Consider the following 13,578-nt stretch of genomic DNA (forward strand, 5'->3'; position numbering starts at 1 on the left):
ATGCTCCACCAATAAGTGAAACCATATGATACTTGACTCTCTCTGTTTGACTTATTTCACTCAGCATAATCTCTTCCAGTCCTGTCCATGTTGCTACAAAAGTTGTGTATTCGTCCTTTCTGATGGAGGCATAATACTCCATAGTGTATATGGACCACATCTTCCTTATCCATTCGTCCGTCGAAGGGCATCTTGGTTCTTTCCACAGTTTGGTGACCGTGGCCATTGCTGCTATAAACATTGGGGTACAGATGGCCCTTCTTTTCACTACATCTGTATCTTTGGGGTAAATACCCAGTAGTGCAATTGCAGGGTCATAGGGAAGCTCTATTTTTAATTTCCTGAGGAATCTCCACACTGTTCTCCAAAGTGGCTACACCAGTTTGCATTCCCACCAACAGTGTAAGAGGGTTCCCCTTTCTCCACATCCTCTCCAACACACGTTGTTTCCTGTCTTGCTAATTTTGGCCATTCTAACTGGTGTAAGGTGGTATCTCAATGTGGTTTTGATTTGAATCTCCCTGATGGCTAGTGATGATGAACATTTTTTCATGTGTCTGGTAGCCATTTGTATGTCTTCATTGGAGAAGTGTCTGTTCATATCTTCTGCCCATTTTTTAATATGATTGTCTGTTTTGTGTGTGTTGAGTTTGAGGAGTTCTTTATAGATCCTGGATATCAACCTTTTGTCTGTACTGTCATTTGCAAATATCTTCTCCCATTCCGTGGGTTGCCTCTTTGTTTTGTTGACTGTTTCTTTTGCTGTGCAGAAGCTTTTGATCTTGATGAAGTCCCAAAAGTTCATCTTTGCCTTTGTTTCCTTCGCCTTTGGAGACGTATCTTGAAAGAAGTTGCTGTGGCTGATATCAAAGAGGTTACTGCCTATGTTCTCCTCGAGGATTCTGATGGATTCCTGTCTCACGTTGAGGTCTTTTATCCATTTCGAGTTTATCTTTGTGTACGGTGTAAGAGAATGGTCAAGTTTCATTCTTCTACGTATAGCTAGCAAACAGGATCCAACAGCACATTAAAAAGATTATCCACCATGACCAGGTGGGATTCATCCCTGGGTTACAAGGATGGTTCAACATTCGCAAACCAATCAATGTGATAGAACAAATCAATAAGAGAAGAGAGAAGAACCACATGATCCTCTCAATTGATGCAGAAAAATCTTTTGACAAAATCCAGCATCCGTTCCTGATTAAAATGCTTCAAAGTATAGGGATAGAGGGAAAATTCCTGAACTTCATCAAATCTATCTATGAAAAACCCACAGCAAATATCATCCTCAATGGGAAAAAGCTTGCAGCCTTCCCATTGAGATCAGGAACGCGACAAGGATGCCCACTCTCACCACTCTTGTTCAACATAGTATTAGAAGTCCTAGCAACAGCAATCAGACAACAAAGAGAAATAAAAGGTATCCAAATTGGCGAGGAAAGAGTCAAACTCTCTCTCTTCGCAGATGACATGATTCTTTATATGGAAAACCCGAAAGACTCCACCCCCAAACTACTAGAACTCATACAGCAATTCGGTAATGTAGCAGGATACAAAGTCAATGTCCAGAAATCAGTGGCTTTCTTATACACTAACAATGAAAATACAGAAAGGCAAATTAGAGAATCGATTCCATTTACTATAGCACCAAGAACCATAAGATACCTCGGAATAAACCTAACCAAAGAGGTTAAAGATCTGTACTCGAGGAACTACAGAACACTCCTAAAAGAAATTGAAGAAGACACAAAAAGATGGAAGACCATTCCATGCTCTTGGATCAGAAGAATAAACATCGTTAAAATGTCTATACTGCCCAGAGCAATCTATACTTTTAATGCCATTCCGATCAAAATTCCACCAGTATTTTTCAAAGAGCTGGAGCAAATAATACTAAAATTTGTATGGAATCAGAAGAGACCCCGAATTGCTAAGGAAATGTTGAAAAACAAAAATAAAACTGGTGGCATCACATTACCTGATTTCAAGCTTTACTACAAAGCTGTGATCACCAAGACAGCATGGTACTGGCATAAAAACAGACACATGGACCAGTGGAACAGAGTAGAGAGCCCAGATATGGACCCTCAACTCTATGGTCAAATAATCTTCGACAAAACAGGAAAAAATATCCAGTGGAAAAAAGACAGTCTCTTCAATAAATGGTGCTGGGAAAACTGGACAGCTATATGTAGAAGAATGAAACTTGACCATAATATACTTTTAAAGATTTTATTTATTTATCTGTCAGAGAGAGAGAGAGTGAGCACAGGCAGGCAGAGTGGCAGGCAGAGTCAGAGGGAGAAGTAGGCTCCCCGCCAGGCAAGGAGCCTAACAGGGGACCCAATCCCAGGATGCAGGGATCACTACCCAAGCCAAAGGCAGCCACCCAACTGACTGAGCCACCCAGGTGCCCCATAACATTTTTGCAGAGGAGAATTTTGTCTCAGTGTTGATGAATGCGCACTGATCAGGGTGGTGGCTGCTGAAGGCTGGGATGGCTGTGGCATTGTGTTAAAATATGACAACAATGAAATTTGTTACATTGATTGACTTTTCATTTCATGAATGATTTCTTTGTAGCATGTGATACTGTTTGATAGCATTTTTTAGCTATAGTAAAATAAAAAAGTACCCCCTTTAAAAATTGAATCCCTGCTAAAAACCAAGTTTATGTAATATTCTAAATCTTTTGCTGTCATTTCAACAATCTTCACAGTACCTTCACCAGGAGTAGATTCTTTCTCAAGAAACCATTTTCTTTGCTCATCCATAAGAAGCAACTTCTGTTGTTAGTTTTATCATGAGATTGCAGTGATTCAGTCATATCTTTGGTATCACTTCTAATCTAATTTTCTTGCTATTTAACCATGTCTGCAGTTACTTCCTCCACCTGTCTTGAATAACTCAAAGTCATCAGTAAGTGTTGGAATCAACTTGTCTCAAACTCTTGTTAATGTTGATATTTTGACCTCTTCCTATGAATCATTAGTGCTCTTAATTGCATTTAAAATGGTGAATCCTTTCCAGAAGGTATTAAGTTTCCATTGCCCAGATCTATCAGAGGAATCACTACCTATGGCTGCCATAGATTTATGAAACGTATTTCCTAAGTAATAGGACTTGGAAATTAAAATTACTCCTCTATCTATGGGCTTTATAATGAATGCTTTGTTAGCAAGCATGAAAACAACATTAATCTCATTGTAAATCTCCATCAGAGTTCTTACAGGACTAGGTGCATTGTCAATGAACAATGATATTTTGAAAAGCTTCTATTTTTCTCAGTAGCAGTCATCAACAGTGGGTATAAAATATTCAGTAAAGCATGTTATAAACATATGTGCTGTCACCCAAGCTTTTCTGTTCCATTTAAAGAGTAGATTTAGCTTAATTCTTAAGGCTTTTGGATTTTCAGAATGGAAAATGAGCATTGACTTCAACTAAGCCAGCAGATGCATAAGTCCCTAACAGGAATATTCAGCCTTCCCTTTGAAGTTTTGAAGCCAGACATTGACTTTTCCTCTCCAGCTATGAAATTCATAAACAGCATTTTCTGCCAATGTTTTGTCTACATTGAAATTAGGTTGTTCAGTGTAGTCACATTCATTAGTTGTTTTAGCTAGATCTTTTAGCTAACTTGCTGCAGTTTATACATCAGCACTTGCTGCTTCACTTTGCACTTTTATATGATGGAGATGGTTTCTTTCCTTAAATATCATGAACCAACCTCTGCTACTTTCAAACTTTCTTCTTCAGCTTCTTCACATCTCTTGGCATTAGAAGAACAGAAAAGAATTAGGGCCTTGCTCTGGATTGGGCTTTGGCTTAAAGGAATGGTTGTTTGATCTTCTATCCCAACCACTAAAACTTTCTCCATATTAGCAGTAAGGTTATTTTGCTTTTTAAATTATTTGTATGTTAATAGATTAGCATTTTTAACTTTCCTCAAAAACTTTGCATCCTCAACTTGCCTAACTGGTGCAAGAGGCTTAGCTTTTGGTCTATTGTGACTTTCAGTATTTCTTCTTTACTAAGCTTAATCATTTGGAGCTTTTGATTTAAAGTCAGAGATGAGACTTTTTCTTTTCCTGTGCACTTAGAGCCTTTGTAGGGTTTTTAACTGGCCTAACTTAAATATTGTTGTGTATCAAGGATATGGAGGCCCAAGAAGAGAGAGAAGAGGAATAGTTTATTGGCGGAGAAATCAAGGCACATATAATATTTATTAATTAAGTTCATTATTTCTTGCTTTGACACTTATAACACCTGAGGACTGTCTTCTAACTTATGTAACTAAGTTGAGGAAAACTAAGTATCTAAGAAAATCTTATCACAAATATTGTGTAACACTAATTTAATTAAAGCCACGATTCAAGATAACTCTTTTCATTTCTCAGGTGATCATGACAGATCAATGAAACTAGGAGCTGGTTCTTCTAAAGAATTAATAAGATTGATAACCCCCTGGCCAGACTTAACCAAAAGAAAAGAGAAAGGACCCAAATTAACAAAATCATGAACGAAAGAGGAGAGATCACAACCTACACCAAAGAAATACAAACAATTATAAAAGCATATTATGAGAAACTATACGTTAGCAAATTTGACAACCTAGAAGAAATGTATGTATTCCTAGAGATGTATAATCTATCAAACTGAACTAGAAAGAAATAGAAAAACTGAACAGACCCATAACCAGTAAGGAGATTGAAGCAGTCGTCAAAAATCTCCCAACAAACAAGAGCCCAGGTTCAGACAGCTTCCCGGGGGCATTCTACCAAACATTTAAAGAAGAAATAATACCTATTCTCCTGTTCCAAAAAATAAAAATGGAAGGAAAACTTCCAAACTCATTTTATGAAGCCAGCATTACCTTGATCCCCAAACCAGACAAAGACCCCTTCAAAAAGGAGAATTACAGACCAATATCCCTGATGAACAAGGATGCAAAAATTCTCACCAAAATAACTAGCCAATAGGATCCAAAAGAGCACTAAAAGGATTATTCACCACAACCAGATGGGATTTATTTCCATGCTGCAAAGTTGGTTCAACATCCACAAATCAGTCAATGTGGTACAATATATTAATAAAAGAAAAAGCAAGAACCATATGATACTCTCAGTAGATACTGAAAAACCATTTGACAAAGCACAGCAACCTTTCTTGATCAAAATTCTTCACAGTGTAAGGATAGAGGGTACATACCTCAATATCGTAAAAGCTATCTAAGAAAAACCCACAGCAAATATCATTCTCAATGGGGAAAAACTGACAGCTTTCCCCCAAAGGTCAGGAACACAGCAGGGATGTTCATTATCACCACTGCTATTTAACATAGTACCAGAGGTCCTAGAATCATCAATCAGACAACAAAAAGAAATAAAAAGCATCCAAATCAGCAAAGAAGAAGTCAAACTCTCACTCCTTCAGGTGATATGATACTTTATGTGGAAAACCCAAAAGACTCCACCCCAAAACTGATAGAACTCATAAAGGAATTCAATAAAGTGTCAGGATAGAAAATCAATGCACAGAAACCAGTTGCATTTCTATACACCAACAGTAAGACAGAAGAAAGAGAAATTAAGGAGTTGATTCCATTTACGATGCACCCCCCCAAAAAAAGATACCTAGGAATAAATCTAACTAAAGAGGAAAAGAATCTGTACTCAGAAAAGTATAAAGTACTCATGAAAGAAATTGAGGAAGACACAAAGAAATGGAAAAATGTTCCATGCTCACGGATTGAAAGAACAAATATTGTGAAAGTGTCTATGCTACCTAGAACAATCTACATATTTAATGGAATCCCTATCAAAATACCATCAACGTTTTTCAAAGAAATTGGACAAATTATCCTAGAATTTATATGGAACCAGAAAGACCCCAAATAGCTAGAGGAATGTTGAAAAAGAAAACCAAAGTTGGTGGCATCACAATTCCAGACTTCAAGCTCTGTTACAAAGCTATAATCATCCAGAGAGTATGGTACTGGCACAAAAACAGACCCATAGATCAATGGAACAGACTAGAGAGCCCAGAAATAGACCCTCAACCCTATGGTCAACTAATCTTCGACAAAGCAGGAAAGAATGGAAACAATGGAAAAAAGACAGTCTCTTCAACAAACAGTGTTGGGAAAATTGGACAGCCACACGCAGAAGAATGAAACTGGACCATTTCCTTAAACAACACACAAAAATAGACTCAAAATGGATGAAATACCTCAAAGTGAGACAGGAATCCATTAAAATTCTTGAGGAGAACACATGCAGCTACCTCTTTGACTTCAGCCACAGCAACTTCTCCTTAGAAGAATCTCCAAAGGCAAGAATGAACTATTGGGACTTCATCAAGATCAAAAGCTTTTGCACAGCAAAGGAAACAGTCAAAAAAACCGAAAGACAACCAACAGAATGGGAGGAGATATTTGCAAATGCCATATTATATAAAAGGGTTAGTATCCAAAATCTATAAAGAATTTATCAAACTCAACACCAAAAGAACAAATAATCTAATGAAGAAATTCGCAGAAGACAGGAACAGACAATTTGGCAAAGAAGATATCTGAATGGACAACAGACTCATGAAAATGTGTTCAATGTCACTTGGCATCAGGGAAATACAAATCCAAACCACGGAGAGGTACCACCTCACACCAGTCAGAATGGCTAAAATTTACCAGTCAGGAAATGACAGGTGTGGGTGAGTATGTGGAGAAGGGGAAACCCTCCTACACTGTTGTTGGGAATGCAAACTGGTGTAGCCACTCTGGAAAACAGTATGGGAGTTCCTCAAAAAGTTGAAAATAAAGCTACCCTATGACCTCACAATCATACTGTTGGGTATTTACCCTAAAGATACAAATGCAGTGATCCGAAGGGGTAAGTACTCCCCAATGTTTATAGCAGCAATGTCCACAATAGCCAAACTATAGAAAGAGTCTAGATGTCCATCAACTGATAAATGGATAAGGATATGATACACACACACACACACACACACACACACACACATACATATGATGGAATACTATTCAACCATTAAAAAGGAAATCTTGCCATTTGCAACAATGTGGATGAAACTAGAGGGTATTATGTTGAGTGAAATACATCAGAGAAGGACAATTATCATATGATCTCCTTGATATAAGGAATTTGAGAAACAAGACAGAGGATCATAAGGGAGGGAAGGGAAAAACGAAACAAGATGAAACCAGAGAGGCGGACAAACCATAAGAACTCTTAATCTCAGGAAACAAACAGAGGGTTGCTGGAGGGGAGGAGGGTGGGAGGGATGGAGTGGCTGGGTGATGGACAATGGGGAGGGTATGTGCTATGGTGAATGCTGTGAATTGTGTGAAACTGATGGACCTGTACTCCAAAACAAATAATACATTATATGTTAATAAAAAATGTTACTCAGGTGATCATGAAAGATTTGACTCAGCATTATAGTTCTTTAAGTATTTCATAAAAGAGTATATATTTTGTTTTAAAAGTTTAATTTCTACTCACCAGATTTCTGCACATTTCCATCATCAATACTTCCCCCTGGTGAACCAATGTGGAATTCACAATGTGGAGGCCTATAGCCAGGAAAGCAATGACAATTACCCAAATTATTACATATCTGAAATAAAAAAAAAAGTCATATAATTGCTATAAATTATATTAGTTTTTATATCTTATGTATATAGTCAAAAGAACAAAACACTATTTTTCTGTTTATTAATACTGTATGAGAAATGCTAGAAAAAGTAGTGAAAATTTTGACAACATAATAGTCAATGACAAAATTACTACCTACATGATCCTGCATGATAGTACATTTACAACCTCTATATATTGACGTTTTTGATAAGTACCTTGCCTTGCCCTAATCATTTTTAATAAATAGGATATAATAAATTATGGCCATTGTATTCAGAGAAAGGTACATTTTGTGAAGTTTGAATTTCTCAAAAATGTCTCATTTAGTTATTTTGTAAACATTTGCTATCACCACTTCTACACCTATACTTCAATTTCTATACAAAATATAATAAAATTATCATCGATTGACCTGGCAACTTCAATTTTTTATCTTAATCCCCTTTTCAAAATTTCACTTTAGTGACCAATCATTTGTATTTCATTTTTAACTAAACACATTTTCCAAAATAAAATAAAAAAATGCAAAAATTATTTTAAATGAGCAATAAAATAAAAATTTATAATAAACTTGCAATTCTAGAGGTTAACATCTATGGAGTTTACATGTTATTGTGCTTTTACATTTAATAGTTTAGTATTAATTTTCATTTTAAAGTAAAACAAATAAAATTTTGTAAAAGTCAAACAATTAAAATGCATAAAACTAGGAGTTCTCACTGACTAAGTTCTACTTTCCAGCACTAAAAATTTTCCTTGTTTCCTTCCTATTGCTGTATCACTGTCTATTTCCCCCTTCAGTTTTGTTAACATTTCTTTTATATATTCAGATGTTTGAAATTCAGGCATGTGTCTATTACAATTTTTATATCCTCTTGATGAATTGACTCTTTAATCACTATATAGTGACCTTCCTGTCTTTTTTGACAATTTTTGCTTAAAGTGTATTTTCTCTGATATAAATATAGTCACATTACTGTCTTTTGGTTACCGTTTTCATGGGAAATTTCTTTTCCATTCCTCCACATTCAGCCTATGTGTATTTTTTAAATTGTATTTATTTGACAGAGAGAGATCACAAGTAGGCAGAGAGGCAGGCAGAGAGAGAGAGAGGAGGAAGCAGGCTCCCAGCTGAGCAGAGAGCCCAAGTCAGGGCTCCAACACAGGACCCTGGGATCATGACCTGAGCCGAAGGGAGAGGCTTTAACCCACTGAGCCACCCAGGCACCCCAAGCCTATGTGTATTCTTAAAAGTAAAGAAAATCATTGTAGGCAGTATGTAATCTCCTGTTTTTGTTTTTGTTTTAAGTTTTTACTTATTTACTTGACAGACAGAGATCACAAGTAGGCAGAGAGGCAGGCAGAGAAAGAGGAGGGGAAGCAGGCTCCCAGGTGAGCAGAGAGCCTGATGCGGGGCTTGATCCCAGGACCCTGAGATCATGCCCTGAGATGACAGCAGAGGCTTTAATCCACTGAGACACACAGGCACCCTATAATTACCTGTTGTTTTTAAATAAAAATTCAATTAATTTATGTTTAAAGTAATTATGGATTAGAAAGGATTTACTATTGGCTTTGTGTTCATTATATTCTGGTGGTTTCTTTGCTCTGTTTTGTTTTGTATGAAAGGAAGACATGGAATACAAAAAAATACAGAAAAATAAAAAGACATGGAATTGAATATTGAAACCTTTGTCTTTAACAATGGGTACCAGATTCAGGAATGTCCACCACTTATAGTCAACAACTAAAATTTTCAATATAATCTGTTGTTTTTAACTTCTTGATATATTTAGATCATTAATAAAATGGTAAATTGCTAGGGACCCTAATTTAAAGTAAAGTATATACCCAAAAGAGTTGGAGACTTATCTTTTCACAAAAATCTGCACATGGATATTTAAGTAGTTATATTCATAACTGCAAAAATTTGGAAGCAACCAATATGTCTTTCAGTGGTGAATAAATAAATGGGTATTAAGGGGAAACTGTGGAAAATCCAGACATCAGACATGAAGGAACCTTAAGTATATGTTACTAAGTGAAAGAAGTTACTCTGAAAAGGCTATATACTGTATGATCTCAACTATAAAACATTCTGGAAAAGGCACAACTATGGAGACAGTAAAAACATAATGGATTGTAGGTTGGGGGAAGGCTTAAAGAGGGAGAGCACAGAAGATTTTTAGGCCAGTGAAATTCTCTTATGGTATTATAATAAAGGATACATTTTATATTCATCCAAAACCATAAAATGGACAACACAAAGAATGAACCCTAATGTAAACTACCAATAGTTTGACTGATTATAGTATGTCAATATATGTTCATAAATTATAACAAATGTACATCTTTGGTGCAGGATATTGACATGGGGGAAGGCGATGCATTTGTCAGGAAAAGAGATATATGGGAGAATTCTGTATTTTTCCCTCAAGTTTTCTGTGAACCTAAAGCTGCTGTAAAAAATAGTCTCATTAATAAAAGAAAAGTGTGTATCAGAAATGAAAAAAAAAAGAACAGTACAGTGTCTGCCAATATTTTACAATGAGATTTCTAAACAACTACATGCTTATAAAATTGAATTAAAATTGCAAATTATAGTTATAAGTCAACCCTATTGACTGTAAATAATAGAGTTGTCTATCTGGTGAGATGTCACTGGAAAGTAAACAGAGCTTCTAGATTCAGTTAGATTTTACTTGACATTTTAATTTTGAAAATAATAGGCATAGAGAAATCTTAAAATAAATGCAGAAGTTTAATCTTATTTACTTATTTTATGTATGTCATTTCATAGTGAAAAATTTTATTTATATGCTGAGAGGAAGGGGCAAGATGGTGGAGAAGTAGGAGACCCTGTTTCAACTGGTCCCCTAAAATGAGCTAAATATCTACCAGTACACTCTGAACACCCATGAAATCAGCCTGAGATGTAAGATTATATACTTGCGGATCTCTATGGGGGCAGAAGACACCAGTGGACAGGTAAAGCAGAGTGGGAATGCTCTGACTGATATCAGAGGATAAACAGAAAGTAATACCACAATACGAAAGTGCCCTGTGATTGGGGACCAGCATTAATTTGGAGTCTGGTTAAAAGCACTCAAAAAGAGCAAAAGATCTTAAGGGGAAACTGGTGGAATACAACGGTCACAAGCAGGGGCCTAAGTCCATGGTCCCAGCATGGTCACCAACAGTGACCACCATGGCAGAGTACGGTGGGCCCCGAGTCAGTGGTCCCTGAGCCTGCTGATTTCCACTGCTTGCACCACCTCTCAGGACTGGGCACACTCTTGCCTGTGCCTGAGAGAACCCAGTGTAAACTCCGGTCCATATCCCTTAGCCCACAGCCTTCCATGACCTGTGCACCTGTGGGATCTGAGTGCACCTGGTGTGGGCCTGGACTCCAGACAGTAGTCCCGGCAAAGGCAACCACCCGAAGTGGGCTCCCTGGACCACAATCGCTTGCGGTATTAGTGTCATGGGCGTGCAGAGATAAGCGGGGCCTCGGGTGACAAGTGGGACATGGCTAGGGGTGCACACCTCCTGTGGGAGGTTCAGCAGAGCTTGCAGAGGGGGAGTCTGTGTGTTCTGGACCATCCAGAGGGGTGCAGACTGAGGTTTCTCTCTGAGGTGGAGGTCTGGGTACAGACAGATTCTTTGTTCTGACCCTCTGAAAAGCCACAAAAAGCCATCAAAGAACAAAAACCTCCAGAGAACAAAAGCCTGAAAAACCAGTTTGCATAGAGCCCAAGCCCCTTGATAGGAGGCAGGGCAACTCAACTGAAGCAAGATTGACTGGAAAATAACAGAACAGGTCTCTCCTTGAGAAGCCAAAAGAACAAGAGGACATCCACCACAGGGTCCCCAAGTAACTGTAGAACCCCAACATCAGGAGAAAATAATATATCAAGCTCCCGGTATTGCCTCAAAACCTGTATATTTCATAGATACAACCTTTCTTCCTTTCCTTCCTTCCTTCCTTCCTTCCTTCCTTCCTTCCTTTTTCTTTCTTTCTTCCTTTCTTTCTTTCTTTCTTTCTTTCTTTCTTTCTCTTTCTTTCTTTCTTTCTTTCTTTCTTTCTTTCTTTCTTTCTTTCTTTCTTTCTTTCTTTCTTTTCTTTCTTTCTTTCTTTCTTTTTTTCTCTCTTTTTCCTCCCTTTCTTTTTTTTAATTCGTTCTCAACGATTCTTGTTCTTTTAAATTTTTTAACCTATTTACCATTACAGCTACATACTTCATAATACAACATATTTTATAATAACTTTTTAACTTGAACTTTTTCATACATATACCAGGGTTTCTTTTTCTTTAACAAAGATAACAAGAACCAAGGAACCAGGAAGAACCAAAATAAACTTCCTTCTCCACATCAAGGATTTATAACCACCCTACCATCTTATTCTTCTGTTAGTATTTCTCTACTTGTTTTTATTCTGGTTATTATATAAATCTTATACTTGGGATGCATTTTGGCTGGGTTTTCTTATTTTTCTTGTCATTTACTTTTGTCGGTCTTTTTGTTTGTTCATTCTTGTTTATGTACCATATAAATCTTACTTTTGGGGTTCATTTTGGTTGTTTTTCTCTCTTTTTTCTCCTTTTCTCTCTGTTTTTTCTTTTTTTTCTTTTTTTGGTGGTGACTTCCGAATGCTCCCAAACTTTCCATGGTGCACCTTGCCTGGATTTGTGGTTGATATATTCAAGCTAATCCCCTCAACTACCTCTCACCAAAATGACTAGGGGAAGGAACACTCAACAAAGAAAAAAATCACAGACTGTGCCCTCTGCCATGAACTATAGGATATGGACATAAACAGTATGTCATAAAGGGAATTCAGGTTAACAATTATCCAGGCAATGGCTAGGTTGGAGATAACCATTAGTGACAACATAGAATCTCTAAGGGCAGAAGTGAAAGCTGATCTGGCAGAAGTTAAAAAATGTTATCAATGAGATCCAGTCTAATCTAAATACTCTAACAGCTAGGGTAACTGAGGCAGAAGATAGAATTAGTGATCTAGAAGACCAATGGATAGATAAGAAGGATCAGGAGGAGGCCTGGAACAAAGAGCTTAGAAGCCACGAAATCAGAATTAGGGAAATAAATGATGCCGTGAAACGTTCCAGTGTCAAAATTATTGGGATCCCCGAGGGGGTGGAGAAAGAAAGAAGACTATAGTTGAACTAATTCTGGATGAACATTTCCCCAGTCTGGGTAATGGAACAAGTGTTTGTGTCCTAGAGGCAGAAAGGATACCCCCCACCCAAGATCATCAAGTCTAGAAAGATTCAGACACTTGATTGTGAAATCCAGGTATCATAATTTTAACAAGAAGTCCTAAGGGCAGCTAGGGGGAAGAGAAGTCCAATCAGAATAATGACTGTCCACGGAAACTTGGCAAGTCAGAAAGGGCTGGCAAGACATATTCAGGGCATTAAATGAGAAGAACATGCAGTCAAAAATATATCATCCAGCAAGGTTGACATTCAAAATGGATGGAGAGATAAAGAGCTTCCAAGACAGGCAAGGTTTAAAAGATGTGACCACCAACCTGGCACTACAAGAAATACTAAGGGGGGGTGTTCGATAAAAAAAGAAAGAATGCAAGAGTGACAGAACAGAAATTTATGGAGATAATCTATAGAAACAAGGACTTCACAGGCAACATGATGTCAACAAAAACTATTCCTTTGATAATCACTCTCAACAAGAATGGCCTAAAGGCTCCCATAAAACCACACAGGGCTGCAGATTGGATAAAATGACAGGACCAGTCCATATGCTGTCTACAACAGACAGAAAATGAAGGTATGGATAAGAATCTTTCATGTCAGTGGGCCTCAAAACAAAGCTGGGGAAGCGATTCTCATATCAGATAAATTAGATTTTAAGCTGAAGACCATAGTCAGAG

At 37.3% G+C, this 13,578-nt stretch overlaps 1 protein-coding gene across 1 annotated transcript in view; it reads right to left on the bottom strand.

The window, feature by feature from the left end:
* ADAM18 (ADAM metallopeptidase domain 18) overlaps positions 1–13,578 on the bottom strand; it is a gene marked incomplete at both ends in the record, with an annotated part of 160,731 nt that overhangs the window by 35,218 nt on the left and 111,935 nt on the right. Inside the window, one exon of the mRNA XM_080796291.1 lies at positions 7,527–7,641. Within this exon, the coding sequence (XP_080652417.1) occupies positions 7,527–7,641 (115 nt within the window). The remainder of the gene's footprint in view (positions 1–7,526; positions 7,642–13,578) is intronic.

This window comes from Martes martes (assembly GCF_963455335.1).
Source record: "Martes martes genome assembly, chromosome: 2".
Lineage (NCBI taxonomy): Eukaryota > Metazoa > Chordata > Mammalia > Carnivora > Mustelidae > Martes > Martes martes.